Source organism: Eschrichtius robustus, chromosome 13 (assembly GCF_028021215.1).
Source record: "Eschrichtius robustus isolate mEscRob2 chromosome 13, mEscRob2.pri, whole genome shotgun sequence".
In the NCBI taxonomy this organism is placed as follows: Eukaryota; Metazoa; Chordata; class Mammalia; order Artiodactyla; family Eschrichtiidae; genus Eschrichtius; species Eschrichtius robustus.
In genome coordinates this window covers 35,310,733-35,328,147 of record NC_090836.1, presented here as the reverse complement: position 1 = coordinate 35,328,147, position 17,415 = coordinate 35,310,733, and the positions used below count along the sequence as shown (strand labels likewise).

Genomic DNA, 17,415 nt, shown 5'->3' with positions numbered 1-17,415 from the left:
CATTCGTTCAACTGGTAAACACACACTGTGAGTCTACTGTAGGCAAGGAACTGGATGATACAAAGACGATTAATTGGTAATTGTCCTTTCAGCCTATTAGAAAGGTAAATAGCATTGTGGATGAACATATGCTAACTACGAGTAGGAGAAAAAGATGTTATTAACTTTTGGCTGTGTAACTTTCATGGGCAAACAACAGTTGGCCGTGCAACTGATGAATTCAGTGAATAAAAATAAAGTTTTAGCATAAATAAAACAAAATTTAGAAAAGTAAACATGCTGCAAACAAACTGTCCTCTCTTAATACCCTGTTTCAACTAGAAAGTCAATAATTTAATATTTTTTACACTTTTGCTTTACATGGGGCCCTGATCTCTTTCACAATTACAATCAAGAATGTAGTACATTAAAAAAATGGAATGGAGGGCTTCCCTGGTGGTGCAGTGGTTGAGAATCTGCCTGCCAATGCAGGGGACACAGGTTCGAGGCCTGGTCTGGGAAGATCCCACATGCCGTGGAGCAACTGGGCCCGTGAGCCACAACTACTGAGCCTGAGCGTCTGGAGCCTGTGCTCCGCAACAAGAGAGGCCACGATAGAGAGAGGCCCGCGCACCGAGATGAAGAGTGGCCCCCGCTCGCCGCAACTAGAGAAAGCCCTCGCACAGAAACGAAGACCCAACACAGCCAAAAATAAATAAATAAATTAATTAATTTAAAAAGAAAAAAATGGAATGGAAAACTATTTTTATGTAAGAACAAATTCTTTACTGAGAGAATCAGATGCATTTCTTCAAGCTTGGTTTCAATAGAACCAAGAATTTTTACTAACATACTTCGTGATTAAATACTTAAGTAGAATAAATGAGTACTATTTAAACCTCTAGATTAAAAAATCTGTGTTATTATTAAGCCCTTATTTGATCTATAACTTTTGGACAACAAATATAAAGGACAGAGAAACACATGCAGTTGTTGAAGTAGTAAGTACAAGAGGTTTTTCTTAGTTCTCCTCAAACAGTGTCAATGAAGGATGTTAATAAACAGAATAAAATTTCAGGGCAGAATAACACAAATCATAATTAGAGAGCAATACAGTATGGAACTGTCCAAGCTCTGGGCAAAATTATAATTAAGAATCCTCAAAAGAAGTGTATGTATGACTATATGTAAGAGAGAGAGAGAGAGAGAGAGAGAGTGTGTGTGTGTGTGTGTGTGTATATATATACACCCTTATAATTAAGCCAATGAAGCTAATGAAAACAGATAAATAATCTTCAAAGTCAGAAATACCGTAAAGATAGAAATAAGCACCACAATTCAATACAGTCTACATATAGTAAAAGACAATGGGGCTTCCCTGGTGGCGCAGTGGTTGGGAGTCTGCCTGCCGATGCAGGGGACGCGGGTTCGAGCCCTGGTCTGGGAGGATCCCACATGCCGCGGAGCAACTAAGCCCATGAGCCACAACTACTGAGCCTGCGCGTCTGGAGCCTGTGCTCCACAACAAGAGAGGCCGCGACAGAGAGAGGCCCGCGCACCGCGATGAAGAGTGGCCTCCGCTCGCCGCAACTGGAGAAAGCCCTCGCACAGAAACGAAGACGCAACACAGCCAAAAATAAATATAAATAAATTAATTAATTAAAGAAACGTTTAAAAAAAAAAAAAGACAATGGAGTGTATATGGTCGGGAAAATGTTCAAGAAAAACTGGATACAAAGAAGTGGTTTAATGGGAGAAAGGCATACTACTATATCTGCTGACATGGAATTTTTTTTTTTAATTTTTTTTATTTATTTATGGCTGTGTTGGGTCTTCGTTTCTGTGCGAGGGCTTTCTCCAGTTGTGACAAGCGGGGGCCACTCTTCATCGCGGTGCGCGGGCCTCTCACTATCGCGGCCTCTCTTCTTGCAGAGCACAGGCTCCAGAGGCGCAGGCTCAGTAATTGTGGCTCACGGGCCCAGCTGCTCCGCGGCATGTGGGATCTTCCCAGACCAGCGCTCGAACCCGTGTCCCCTGCATTGGCAGGCAGACTCTCAACCACTGCGCCACCAGGGAAGCCCCCGACATGGAATTTTAAAAACTTTGTAACTTGAATTCACATACCATAAATGATTATTTCAAAATCCCCAGAAATAAAATACTTCCTATCAATCTAACATGCGTATTGTATGGATAAAGCAATAAATAAAAGACAAAAGCCCTATTCAAAATATGAAATTGCTAATATATATTTTATAGACTTTTTCCAAGCAAATTAATCTTTAAAAGATATATATACAAAAATTAAGTCCTACTATAGCCTCAATATAATCACTACCATCATAGGTAAAATGGAGATGACAATATAGCATCATATTATCACCATTCTACATGTTTCAGTTATTCAATATCTATTTTGCCTTTTACCTTTCACTCCTAGTAAGAGGGACTCACTAGATGAAAGTGAGAGGAGGAGTCACTTTTGTCCTCCTTTGTTTCAATGACGTTAATTATAATTTCAACCCATTCACAAAGATTATAATTTAAAATACAAGACTACCAAAGGAACAGATCATTTTTCAGTGTGATTTACAAGTTACTTGGTCAGTTTAAGCCTTATTTTTTCTAAGCTGGGATTCCATGTGAATCCACAAAAATCTTGTAAGCACACAAGACTTAATACTTTTCATCTACCATGAAAAATAGTACAAAACAATAGCAGCAGCCATGTTGATACTGACAATATACTAGGCAACTTAAATATGTATTCCCACTTAATTCTACCTTTACTATGAAGTGGGTAATATCACCATTCCCGTTAGAGTAGTGAGGAAAAAGCGAGGCTCAGAAAAGTTAAGTGACTTTCCCAAAGAAGCACAGCAAGTGGCTGAACTGGGATTCAAGCCAAATCCCCTAACTCCACAGTTCCTACACTACTTATTCTAACTTCTAAAATACTGCAGCAGCACTGTGGTAATTCTCCATAAATCCTTCTACTGAGTATACAGAATTCCATAGTGTGGATGTGCTAGAATCTATTGAGTCATTGTTCTTCAGGTAGAAGAAAATGATCCTTGATGAAAGAGATGTAAGAAGCAATGAAAATAACAAAAAGGGTAAATATTTAAATAAACCAAATTAACATTAACTGCATAAAATACTATTAAGTATCTTGTGGGGTTTAAAATACATATGGGAGTAAAATACAAACTAAATCAAATCAATCAAGAGGAAGTTCAATGGATTTCAAACGATCTAAGGTGCCTGCATTGATCATCAAGGAGTGAAAAGTACTAGTTTATATTAGACTTCAATACGTCAAGGATGCATGGTGTAAAGAATGTATAACTACAAAGAAAATGTGGGTGTATGGGAGATGAACGATAAATTTAAAAATACCAAAGAAAGAGAAAAGGAAAGAAAAAGGACTACAGAACAGGAAGAACAACTAAACATAAATATAACAGTAACTACAGTAAATGGAAATGATTCAAAGAAAAGACGTATTTTATTCAAGATGGATTTTTTAAAAACTCAACTATATGGCTCCTTACAAGAGAAATAACTTCAATACAAGAATGAAAGTAAGGTAACAAAAACAGACATCATGCCCAAACTAACTTAGATAAATATGAGACATAAGAGATTAAGGGGACTATTTCATAAAGACATAAAATAATTCTAAACTCATATGCACTTTACATCATAGCCTCAACATATAAAAGGAATAGAAACATTTAAAAGAGATATGCAAATCCACAAACATATTTGAAGGTTTTGACACAACTCTTTCAGAAACTGTTAAGACAAGCAAAATCAATACGGATATGAAAGAGTTGACACAATAATAAACTTTACCTTATTGACATACTAATAGAACAATGCACTCAACAAATAAAAAATACACCTTCTTTTTAAGTATATAGAACACTTAGAAAAACTGACTGGACTTCCCTGGTGGCACAATGGTTAAGAATCCACCTGGCAATGCAGGGGACACAGGTTCCATCCCTGGTCCGGGAAGATCCCACATGCTGCGGAGCAACTAAGCCCGTGCGCCACAACTACTGAGCCCGCATGTTGCAACTGCTTGAGCCCGCATGCTGCAACTGCTCAAGCCCGTATGCCTAGAGCCCGTGCTTCACAACAAGAGAAGCCACTGCAATGAGAAGCCCATGCACTGCAATGAAGAGTAGCCCCTGCTCACTGCAACTAGAGAAAGCCCATGTGCAGCAATGAAGACCCAACACAGCCAAAAAAAAAAAAAAAAAGGAAATAAAAAAGAAAAGCTGATGATGTGTTGGGCCACAATGTAAGTTACAACAAATTTCATAGGACTAAAATCCTAAAGAATATGTTTTCTGACTACAGTGGTTTAGAAATAGAAATTTATTTCTTTTTAAAAAACCTACAAAATCCCCATGTTTGGAAATTAAAAAATATTCTAAATAACTCTAAATAAGAAATCCAAGGAACATTAGGAAAATATTCTAAACTGAATGACAATAAAAATAACATCAAAATTTGGAAGATGAGCTAACGCCATGTTGAGAGGGAATTTATAGGTTAAAAGAAAAACTACAAATCAGTAAGTATCTATCTCAAAAATTTTTTCAATAACAGCAATTAAACCAAAAAATGAAGAAGGAAAAAAAACAATAAAGGCAGAATTTAATGAAATATAAAATCAAAACAAGAAAGAAAAATGAACAAAACCAAAAGTTGGTTCTTTGAAAAAGACTAATAAAGCTGGTAAATTCAGGTTACAATGATCATGGAAGATGTGGCAGCCAACCCCCAGATAGCCCCCAGTGATCCCCACCCTCCTGGTATTTTCATCCTTGTGTAATCCCTTCCTGTTGAGTGTTGGCTGGGCTTAGTGACTCACTTGTAATTAACAGAACAAGGTAGAAGTGACAGACAGTATGTGACTCGGAGAACAGACCAAAAAAGGCAGCAAAGCATTGCTCTTTTTTGCTCACTCTTGGGGGAGGCAATGATTACATGCAAGGAACTGAAACTCATGCCAACAGCTACATTAAGTGAGCTTGGAATCTCAAGTGGAGATTGAGATTCCAAGCTCACTTGGAATCTCAGCTTGAATTCCAAGCTCACAGTGGATCTTCCAACTCCAGTCACATCTTGAGAAACTATAGCCCTTGTTATCAGCTTGACTGCAGCCTCGTGAGAGATCCTGAGCCTAGATCCCAACAGGCTTTGTTTGTTATACTGAGAACATGAGAAACCAATTCTAAAGTTTCTACAGAAATTCACAGTTCCAAGTACAGGCACCCTTGAAAAAAAAACAACAGGGAGGAGGATTTGCTCTACTGGATATCAAGACTTAATTGTGAAGCTACAGTAATGAGGACAGTGCAGTACTTTTACATGAATCAAAAGACCAATAGAATAGAACAGAGTCCAGAAACAGATTCACACATATATGGACACCTGACTTATTACACAGTGCAGGTGTCAATGCAGAACAGTGAGGAACACATGGTCCTTCCAAAAGATGGTTCAGTGTCAAATGGATATCCACATGGAAAAAAGTGAAACTCGATCCCAGCTACATTTAATATACACTATACATAAAATCATTTTCAGACGGATTGTAACTCAATGTAAAAGACAAAACAGAAAAGCTTCTAGAAGATAATAAAAGAGAAAGATATCTTAAATAGGAGACAAATAAAAGCAATAAAGACAAAGACTCAAAAGTCTGGGCTACATTAAAAGTAAGAATTTTTATTCCTCCATAGATATCAAAAGAATGAAAAAGCAAGACACAAAATGGGAAAAGATATCTGCAACACACGTAACTAACAAAGGGCTTGTATTCAGAATATATAAAGAACTTCTACAAATCATTTAAAAAAAAAAAAAAAAGAACTCAACAGGAAAACAAGCAAGAATCTCAACAAGTACTTTACAGAAGAGTACTTGTACTATGTGCGAATAACCATATGAAAAAATCCTCAGCATCATCTGTAATCGGGGAAATGCAAATTAAAACCAAAAGGAGCTACATTACATGTAACAATATCAATGAATCTCATAAACACAATGCTGAACAAAAAAAAGCTAGGCACAAAATAATATCTACTGTATGATTCTATTTGTGTAAAGCTCAAAAACTATACTACAATGTTAGGAATCAATTTAGTGGTTACCTTTGGGAAAGGAGGGGCAGTGATTAGGGAGGGGGTATGATGGGACTCCTGGGGTGCTGGTAATCTCTATTTCTTGCCCTGAATGGTAGTTTTCACTAGTGCTTGGCTTTGTGAGAAATCATTCAGGTTAATTATGTTTTGAACACTTCTCTCTGTACATGTGTTATACATTGTTAAGGTGACTTTCTTAAAGTAGAGCATATTAGTAATCATAGCAGAGTTTAGCATAATTGAACATCAGCTAACCAGAAAGCTGAATGACGCTGAACTGCTCATTTCCCCTCAAGTCCAGATAACTGAAGGATTAGAAATCTTAAGATTCAGTTCAGAGGCAGACAAAAAAAATCTCCAAATAATCTCCTGGCTAATTCAAGTAAACAAGTATTCTAAACAGAAATGATATATACTGCATTGTCCAATTTCCTGTACTACTTTTTTTAAAAACAAAATTTAAAAAAGAGAAAGAATAAGGGAAAAGCACACAAAATAGATAATAATATAAGTGACTCCCAACATCAACTCACTTCTAGTGTTTAATTTCAAGTTACCTTTAAGTAGAAACATAAGATTATCTAAGTGCAACTTTTAAAACACCATCTATAAATGAATTGAGAATATCAATTAACTCACACTGTAGTCAGCAAATGAGTGTATATAACAGACAAGTTTGTTATCTCCTTGCACAATACTTGAATTAAACAACAGTTGACAGAAGACAGCAGATGTTATAGGAGGGATCACATCTTAAAAATAAGGGATGACAAGTGAAGGGGGATATATGGGAACAATTTATGTCTTAGGAATGGGGAGGGAAAGCAGGGAATTCTAAGGAGAAGGAAACATTAATCTTTTATGGTACTTCTTATGTCTAGAAAAATAGATAAGGACCAGCGAGATAAAAAAGCAAGCCAAATGGAAAATGTGAAAGGAAAATTACAAAGCCCCCCAAAATAAATAAAATATTTCATAGTAAAATTATTTTCACATTTCATTTTGAATAAAGGGGAAATCCCCCAAAATAAAAACAGAAGTAAAAGGACAAGAGGTAAACAGCCCAAATCTTCACACTGATGAGAAAATGGGCTCTCAAAGTTAAACTTATACAGGAAACTTGCTATAAAATATTCCTAAGAGGTAATCTGAAAGTAGTCAATATTCCAAGGTTGCAAAGAAACAGGCAAAGTAATACTCAACACAACCATAACCACTTGTATAGTGATTTTCAATATATAAAGGGCTTTCACACACAAGAGTTTGTTAATTCTGCAGGAAAACATGCAACTAATCCCATTTAACAAATGAGGAAAAGGCTCTGAGAAGTTAAAGCACTAAATGGAAGCATCCAGCAATTTCTATGCCACACTACTTAGAAATGTTCCCAATGTGAAGTACTCAGAGACTAAATAAAATTGTTAACTTACAAAAGGGGAACTGAATAGCAAGTGACAGTAATTTGGAACCACTAGAGAAAATCCTTACCTAACACTGGTTGACAGGAAACAAAGAAGGGAGGTGAGAGAAGGAAGCTCATGCATGGGCTTATGCCATGGAGAATACCTGTACTGGGTACTTTTGTTTAAATGATGACATTCCCAGGGAAAATGTCCAGGATGGCCTTATCTCTTCTGGTATTTGCAACATTTTAAGTATGGTTTTTATAAGGCTTGGTATCTGTATTGTCCAAATTTTATATTTTATGTAAAAATAGTATCTTAACAGAGTCATCAATCTCCATATTTATGGATTTATATCAGGTATAAATAATAACTTACTTTTAATTAAACGTAAAAGCTGAGACACTTGGTTTTGACATTTCAAATATGATACAAATTACCTTCTGAGACAGCTTCCAGATGAAACTCCCTTAAAGTGAAAACTTTACACTTAGGTTTCAGCAACAAGTGTCTATAGTAAGAGCATGAACAGAATCTGACTGATAAATTGTAACTTTCAAAAACTCGAAATTTAGCCAAAATAAATTATTTATTTTCAATGTGTTTTGGGAATAAGAGATTTTTCAGAGGTAAATCTTATGTGAGTATATTTTACTAAATCTATATATGTAAGGTCCGAATAAGTGGTTGGTAATAATGGACTGTTAAATACAGTAGGGTAGACTTGATGTCTAGACAAGATAGTGGTAAGAGCTGCACTTTTAAAAAGTTCGTTACTTGCTCTGATAAAAAGAAAAAACAAAGAATGTTTCTATCATGTAGGATTAGTATAAAATGCTTAGATCATGCATATACAATGATAGAGTTGCCACTACTTTGGAAACAATTTCATTTTAACCCATCATGTGTGACTCTTTTCCATGTCCGCAACTCTAGTTAACATTTCAGGAAGATGGTTCATTTGATTAATTTTCAAGCTTTTTCTCTGTAAAAGTAAAACAAAAATATCCTATTTTATATTGAGGGAGAAAGAGCAAGACCCAGTGAGAGGACTGGGAAGCATCAGCTATATAGTTAGATGGTGACTGAAACTAGACACTCTAAGAAAAGAAGAGGGCCACAGGCAGAATGGTGACTAAGCGGAACATCTTGTGTACTGAACAAAACACTTTCTGCACAATTCATTAGCTCAACAAGCACTAATTAATTACTGACTGATGCATAGCAATGATAAATATTTGAGTTTTTAAAAAGCATTTTAATGTAAGTACACTGTGTCCTCATTAAGAGGTTTAAAAAAGAATCAACACCTAAATATTCTATAGTGAAATCTGAAATTAGCTTCTTTATGTACATATGTAATAGTGTGTACAGAAGAAGCAACATCTAGCTTTTAATTTTTAATATGATTTAGATTAGGAAGAGACCTAAGATTATTCAGCCTAACTTTTTTATTTTGAAGAAGAAAATGAAGAAAAGCCAGTGAGCAGCCCATACGGTCACAAAATGGTTAACACGTAGAATTCAAGTTAAAATAAAAACCACATATTAAGTAGATTGATCTAGACTTACAGTAAAACTGTATTAACCTATAAGACTGATGACCTAGACAGGCAACAAAATGATTTCGGAAGTAACTTGATTTTTATTAACTAGAGTAAGGAAAGTGGCCCCAACATGGCTAAGAAATAAAATTTCCTCAATATAACAAGGCTGGCATAGCTATGATTGACTATAAAAAATAATGTCTTTACCAAAACAAATGCATATTCAGTCTAAGTCTTTGGAAGTTAAAAGAAGGAAAGAAGAAAAATATACAATCCCCTCTATCAAGAGTCTCTGAGTACTCTCTCTGTTTTAGAACATTAGATTGGCACCCTCTCTGGATCTAAAATGATTCCTGTCTATATTTTAATTATAAATTATCAGATAAATATAGTAATCAACCATTCTGTTAATTGAGAGACTTACTTGCAGGTAGAAATATCAGCTTTTTCATAAAACAGCTTTATGTTATTAGGATCGTGTCCTGAAATAGCCAAAGAGGTCTTAAAAATGAATTTGCCTTCATGGTACTTGTTCTTTTTTGAATTACTCACCAAATAAGAAGAAAGAAGAGATGGACTTTCCCCCTTACAAATGATGACTTTCTGCGATTTGAGGAACATCATGAGTAATGCATTTAAAGAATATTATCAGGTACATCCCCGCAATTAGATTGGCTTAGATTTTATTAATTGCTTGCATCTACTAACATGATTTTTAAGAAAGGCTGATAAAGACTGGTACAAGCAAGAAATTCAGATTCTCTACAAACTCACATATTACAGTTATTCTCAAACTTGGCATGCCATTAGAACCATGAGAGGTAAACAGGCACTGTGGTGATCTCCTATGCAGTTACTAAAACCTGCACAGCACTTCACAAAACATAAACACAGGCATTTGACACCCACAGTATTAAAGCAACTCCACAGCCCCAAACTGTATATTTTAAATGTAATATTTTATTTTAAAAATACATATATATACATTTTTTTAATGTGGAGAAATCAGAGGACCTATATTTTGAAACACGATTCCCAAGGGATTATAAATGTCTATTAATAGGGGACTAGTTATATATACTGATATAGAATGGTCACTAAGACATTGAACAGGGTACAGAGTATTCTACTGTATTTAAAGAAAAAGCATGGAGACACACACACACCAACTTTTTTTTTTTTTAACACTCAGGAATGACTTTTTAAAAATTTTTTTAATTTTTTTTTAATTTAATTTTATATATATATTTATTTATTTATTTATGGCTGTGTTGGGTCTTCGTTTCTGTGCGAGGGCTTTCTCTAGTTGCGGCAAGTGGGGGTCACTCCTCATCGCAGTGCGCGGGCCTCTCACTATCGCGGCCTCTCTTGTTGCGGAGCACAGGCTCCAGACACGCAGGCTCAGTAATTGTGGCTCACGGGCCTAGTTGCTCCGCGGCATGTGGGATCTTCCCAGACCAGGGCTCGAACCCGTGTCCCCTGCATTGGCAGGCAGACTCTCAACCACTGCGCCACCAGGGAAGCCCCACACACCAACTTTTATCTCCACTCATCTGAATCAAACATGCTCCAGATGTGTGTGTGTGTATATGTATGTATACACACATACATACTGTATATAAACTCTGTGTATACACATATATATGTATATATACACATACAAATATATATAGTATATCTACACGTTGGGGAAAGAAACTGGGCAGCTAAGAATTACAGGTGAGAAGGAAACTTGTTTTCACTGCATAATCTCTTGTGCCTTTTGAATTTTATCCTTGTGTATTTTATCACTTAAAATACAGCTTTCAATGGATGGGCTGGAGGATATTTTAACATAAACTAAATCAAAGGACATGCTTTTGAGATATAACCATGACATTAGTTCCTAACTGAATGTTATTACTGTCAGTAAAATCAACTGCATAACTGAATAGAAAAGACTTTCATAAATATTTGTTTTGGGTGATATTTACAAAGTGCTACAACTGTTACAACTTATCCAACTGAATATTTAAGATCTATGCATTTTATTGCATGTTAATTATACCACAATTAAAAAACAGACAGTACAAAAGTCTCTTAATTTACATAAAAGGTGGTAATAGTTTTCAACCTTTCAGCACATTAGAAAGTATAGAAGAACTTAAGAAAAAACAGTCACCTCCTTCCAACTCCTTGTTACTCCAAATATGGTACATAGACTAGTAAAATCAGCGTCACCTGGGAGAATGTCAGACATTCCAATCTCAAGCCCCATCCCAGATCTACTGAATCAAAATCTGTATTTTAACAAGATCCCCCAGTGATTTACACCCACATTAAAGTTTGAGAAGCTCTGATAACTAACTTGCCAGAATATTTATGGCAGATATCCAACAAGCTCTACTTTTTAAAAGCCCCACAGATGTACAACAAAAGCAGAGAATTACAATATAAGCACAGTGCCTTGAGAGTGAAGAGATGAAAGGTTCTTTTTTTAAAGACTAGTTGGCAGAGCAAAATAACCTAATAAACTTCAGTTACTCACCAACTATCCTTACAGTTGCTTCACTAGGCACCTGCTTCTCTACAACTTCTTGTGTCATTAGGAGGATTTTAGCCACCCTGACACCCTCAGTCATATGATTTGCTAGGCCAACCATGCATATGCATATTTTTTTGTCTGTGTATGTATACATATACATATGGGTGTGTGTGTGTGTGTGTGTGTGTGTGTGTGTGTGTGTATACCCCAGATCTACTCATATTATCCGATTCCATCTGAAGAAAGAGTAAGATAGAAGAATCGAAGCCAGATCTTGCCAGTGGGGAATTACAAGAAGACTTAAATATCATTAGTTGCCAGGACCCCAAGAAAACAGAGGATCTCGCTGACAGGCTATGTCTAAGCACAATTTTATCAAAGTATGAGGGATTTTGCAAATCTTAAATAAGAGAATTCCAAAGAGTTAAAGTAAATATTGCTTTATCCCTCAAGGTACAATAGAGGAAAGAAGGGTATGTAATAATGGGGGATTTCAATTTGCGTCGTTCATTCAAAGTAACAATTCGTTAAAAGCCAAGATTCCTCACTGGTAAAATAGCAAGGAGTAGGATGCACTTTCAAATCAAATAGTTCAGTAGTAGTAGGTATGTGAGGTCTTGCAGGATATATCACGATCAAGGGGTTAATGCCAAATACCTGAACCACAATATGAATCACCTATATTTTTTTTTTGAATTTTAGAATTTTATTTATTTTTTTATACAGCAGGTTCTTATTAGTTATCCATTTTATACCTATTAGTGTATATATGTCAATCCCAATCTCCCAATTCATCACCTATATTTTTGTGGATTAAGTCTCTCTAGGAATTACCATAATGACAGAAGAAATTCTGGAGTTCGCCTCTCTAAGCTCAGAAGCCAGAAAGCCTAGGAAAATATTCCAGTATTTGAATGCAAAAGGTGGCCCAAATTGGGTAAGAGGGGATAATCTGGGGAAATGGGGAAAAGATATACCACAGGATCCAAAGCATAAGGAGGATAAATGTGCTGTAGCAAGAGAACGAATCATACCCACTAAAAGATATTTACGTAAAAGTGAGATGTTTCAAATGATCTCTAGCAACATAATATTCAGAGATGCAATCTGATGTCTTCTGGCTCAAGGATTTTAGACCAGTGGTTCTCCACTATATACGACTATAAGCTGGCAGCTTTTTCAAAAGGCACCTGTACCTCTACCCTACCAAATTCTTATATGCCCAGGAATGAGATGGCAATAATATGGCAAAGAACATGAATCTGTGCTCATTGAAGTGATTCTGATACAATCTATCTCCATATGCGTGCCCTTAAACATCAAATAAGCCACATTTGTAGGCCCTCTGAATTAAATCAAATTTTGGCCTGAAGATTTAGTTTATTACATATTGTAATACTGCCTCAAGTTAATGACTTTCTTTGGATTCAAGGGCTGAAGGACCTAATTTATATAAACCCTCAAAAAATTACATGTGGAAATTTATAAGATATCTGAACATATTGCACTTGACATACATAACAGGGAGAAAAAGCAACTTGGCTATAACACCAATATTTACATTCCTACATTATTCTAAGTTTGATTTGTTGGCCTCATCTATGCAGGCCCTTTTTTGGGGGGCTATTATTCATTTTTTAAATCATGCAATATTTCAAGTATATGGAAAAATATAAATTACTAGACAGCTGTAAAACTAACTACCATCTAGCTTTCTCAAACCTTTATAATATTCCCATCTATCTGGTATTTAATCTCTAAAAATAAAATGTGCAAATGTTGGAGAGAAATCCCCTTAAACTTAATTTTTTCATTTTCAAAAATCACTATAACATTAAGACATGATTTATAAAATAATTATATGTCATTATTTACTAGCTTTGTGACATTTTGAGGAATTTTGATTTGATTTTCTTGTCAATATATGAAAACCAAAGTACCCTAGCAAGAACACAGTAGTTACATTCCAACATTTAACATCATTAAGTTCTCTATTTTATAATGGTTTTACTTCTCTAGTACATCAGAATACAGTATTGACCTTTTAGAGTTATTTTTCTTTCTTTAGGTCATCTGTCCTTGTTCAATATACTTTAGTATCAGATTTTTCATGTGTTTGAACAATGGGCAGATGAAAACAGAAATACAGTCATACTTACAGGTCAAACATATATGGGTGTCTGTAAAGTATACAAACACTGGTTTCATATTAAATAATTTTATGTGTGTGCTGCTAAGCTAGGCTCTACCTCTGACTGGTAACCCAACTTTTCAAGATCAAATAGATCAACTACGACTAATAACAAGAGGAGACAGTACAAATATTAATAAATAACAACCCAAAATACTCCCTCCCAATAGGGGAGTCAGTCAAGTTTTTCTACCGGTTATATTCTTAAGAAAACCTCTCCTTTAAAGAACTGCAATTTAGGTGAAAAAGAAAAATAACATTAAATAATTCATTCACTTAACAATCACTTATCAAGCATTTACTATGTGCTGGGCCTAGGCACTCTGTTAAGTGGTCAGGTTAAGACGCACTCTGATTTCAAGTGACTCAGTGACTATCCGTACAACACGTATTTCTTGTGAGCCCACTACATGCCAATCACTATTCTGGGTAATGAAGATAAAGCAGTAAACAAAACAAAGTCCTTGCTCTCATGAAGCTTCCATATGGAAGGGAGACAAGCAAACATATGTCAAATGGTAGGGGAAAAAAAAAGCTACAAAGAAAAATAAGTCAGAGTAAAAAGACAATAATTTTATATAGGGCAATGATATTCATATTCGTATTGGACGATACACCTAGTGAGCAAACCATTTATTTACTCCCATTTAATTGATATCTTGAAAGGCACCAATCTGCCATTCACATCACCAAATTAAACCGGATTTTCTCAGTCACCGTTTTCCTATATAAGCTGCACAATCATATCTAGGATTTAAATAAGATCTTCTACTTAACCAAGGGAAATAGATTTTAATTGATGTGGAAATGGACAGCACCTTGAGAAAAGGTTTAATTTTGTTCTAATTTCCAATAGTTTTTAGAAGATTATATAACAATATAATGACATTTACTCAAGGCACTAGAGAGTAACAACATCAAAAACAAACAGCTGTACAACATGTCACATTTTATAAAGCCCTTTCACATTTCATTTACTTCATTTAATTCTCATAAAGTGATAATACCGTATAAAGCAGGTAATATTTCCATATTGAAACACTTTCAACTTTTCTATGCATAATGAGCATATGCGAGGAGAATTAAAGAGGAAATGATGGCTACTTTTTAAATCTTAGGTAAAACAAAGCCTCTAGGCTTATTCTATTCCAAAATTACATTTCACACTGTATTAAGATACAGATAGAAGGTTTTGTCCTATAACTATTCCTTAAGCAATCTATTCAATCTAGTAAAAACAAGATCCTGACTTTTCAGAATGACATCATTAAAATTAGATTTAAATACCTATCCTTTATTTTTTCTTTAATATTTGAAAAATACTTAAAAGTATAATGAAAACCATCAAGAAACATCTGTAATCCCAGTATTCAAAACTAACATTTGCTATCATATTGGTATATTTTTCAACCCATCTCTAAGTTTAATAGTTTTTTAATTGCTCCACACTAACTAGAATATTAATATTCTCTAAAATAGAAGCTTGCTTTTTATTAAAAAAAGAAAAAAATATTAAGCAGGGGTGGAGGACCAAACTGATCAAAATTACTGTGAAATCAAATCAAACACTTTTTAGAATTTTTTACATTGTAATTTCAGGGTCACAAATGGAAAAAGACAAAATGAAATATATTTATTCAATAAATATTTACTGTAACTACTGTGTAAAAAGTAACAGGAACAAAAGATTTTGTACTTTAAGCAGACTGGATTCTCACCTGTTCAATCTCTTTGGTTTTTGAAGCTATTGCTTTAGAGCGACTGGTTAGCTGACTGTCTTCGAATAATTCTATGCCATCTGTTGCATGTGGCTCAGGTTCTTCTGGCTGGTCAATGAACAATGGTGCCGTGGATCCCGCCTTTAAAAAGAATTAGAAATCTTTTATTACTTTCTTAAAGGACATACAGCATTTTAAATGACTGAATATAAGCACCAACTGGCAGATTATCTCAACAGAAAGTGCTAAATTTAACCTGACTTAAGAAAAGAAACACTTTCAATCTTGCTATGCATAATGAACATATGTGAGGAGGATTAAAGAGGAAATGATGGCTACTTTTTAAATCTTAGGTTAAGACAAAGCCTCTAGGTTTATTCCAGTCCAAAATTATATTTCATACTATATTAAGACAGAGCTAGAAGGTTTTGTCCTGTAACTATTCCTTAAGCAATCTATTTAAGAAACACAGAAGAAAAAAGTCCAACTGGAAGTGAGACGTGTGAACACACATAAGCAAATATATTACACAGGAACACAGAAAAGGACTCTACTTTCAGAAGTTAAAAATACCTTGCCTCCTGTAGCCTAAGAATTTATTGAAATAACTGAAAAGAAAACAACTCCAAACAGCAATAATTATTACTTCAACAATACTGCAATAGTTCATTAATGAGTAAATGATCCCATAAAAAGCCCAAGGCCGATTATTTTACTTTCTAAAAATACTTCTGAGGAAAACTAAATAAATGAGGGAAAACTATTATTTAACTACAATGCATTAGTTTACTCAAAAATTTATTCTATGATAAATGCCAAGCACTGCTCAAGGGACACTAGATATATCAACGAACAGAAGAGACAAAAGTTCTTGCCTTCACGGAGCCTGCAGTAAGCAGTAACTTGGAAAGAGTAAAGTTTGAGCTAATATATTTTACTGTTGTATATTTTAGTTGGGTGGGAGGTGAAGAAGGAAATAAGAAAACGGTACTCATCACAAGTTTATCAAAAAACTTAACGGTTTTTGTGATTGAAGTAGCAGCAAACAGCAGTAGTTTTAGAGAAGTCACAAGATATATATTAATTAGTGGTATTTTTCACCAGTAAGAGCAGTGGCATTCCAACATCTAATGTGTTGTACACTGCCACAACCTCTTTAGAGAGTAATTTGGCAATATTTATCAAAATGTACCACATATCCCTTTCACCAAGCACCTTCACCTGTAGGAACTTAATCTACAGATACACACATGAGCAACAAATGCTAAGATATGGCTGCCATTAATGGCAAATGATTGAAAACAACCTAAATGTCCATCAAATAAATTATGCACTATCTAGAACCATGGAATACTAAGAAATCATTTAAAAGAATAAGAACAGTCTAAATATATTGCATAACGTATCCTAATTTTTCTCCTGGCAAGTCCCGAAGGTCAATCCCCATAAATATAATGCCAATTGGGCTTCCCTGGTGGCGCAGTGGTTGAGAATCTGCCTGCCAATGCAGGGGACACGGGTTCGAGCCCTGGTCTGGGAAGATCCCACATGCCACGGAGCAACTAGGCCCGTGAGCCACAACTACTGAGTCTGCGCATCTGGAGCTTGTGCTCCACAATAAGAGAGGCCGCGACAGTGAGAGGCCCACGCACCACGATGAAGAGTGGCCCCCACTCACCGCAACTAGAGAAAGCCCTCGTACAGAAACGAAGACCCAACACAACCAAAAATAAATTAATTAATCTTAAAAAAATATATATATATACTGCCAGCTGTGTCAAAAACAAAAGGGAAGAGGGAAGCATGGGTGTATATACCTTTATGCATATATATGAACACACTACCTCTGGAAGGATATTACCTATGGGGGAAAAAATGATAAAAGAGGC

At 35.3% G+C, this 17,415-nt stretch overlaps 1 protein-coding gene across 6 annotated transcripts in view; it reads right to left on the bottom strand.

The window, feature by feature from the left end:
- The window catches only part of PPHLN1 (periphilin 1), a 152,174-nt gene that overhangs the window by 41,469 nt on the left and 93,290 nt on the right, over positions 1 to 17,415 (bottom strand). For all 6 annotated transcript variants that reach the window (XM_068560062.1, XM_068560065.1, XM_068560064.1 and 3 more), the window contains one exon: positions 15,527 to 15,667. In XM_068560062.1, coding sequence (XP_068416163.1) covers positions 15,527 to 15,667 — 141 coding nt within the window. The remainder of the gene's footprint in view (positions 1 to 15,526; positions 15,668 to 17,415) is intronic.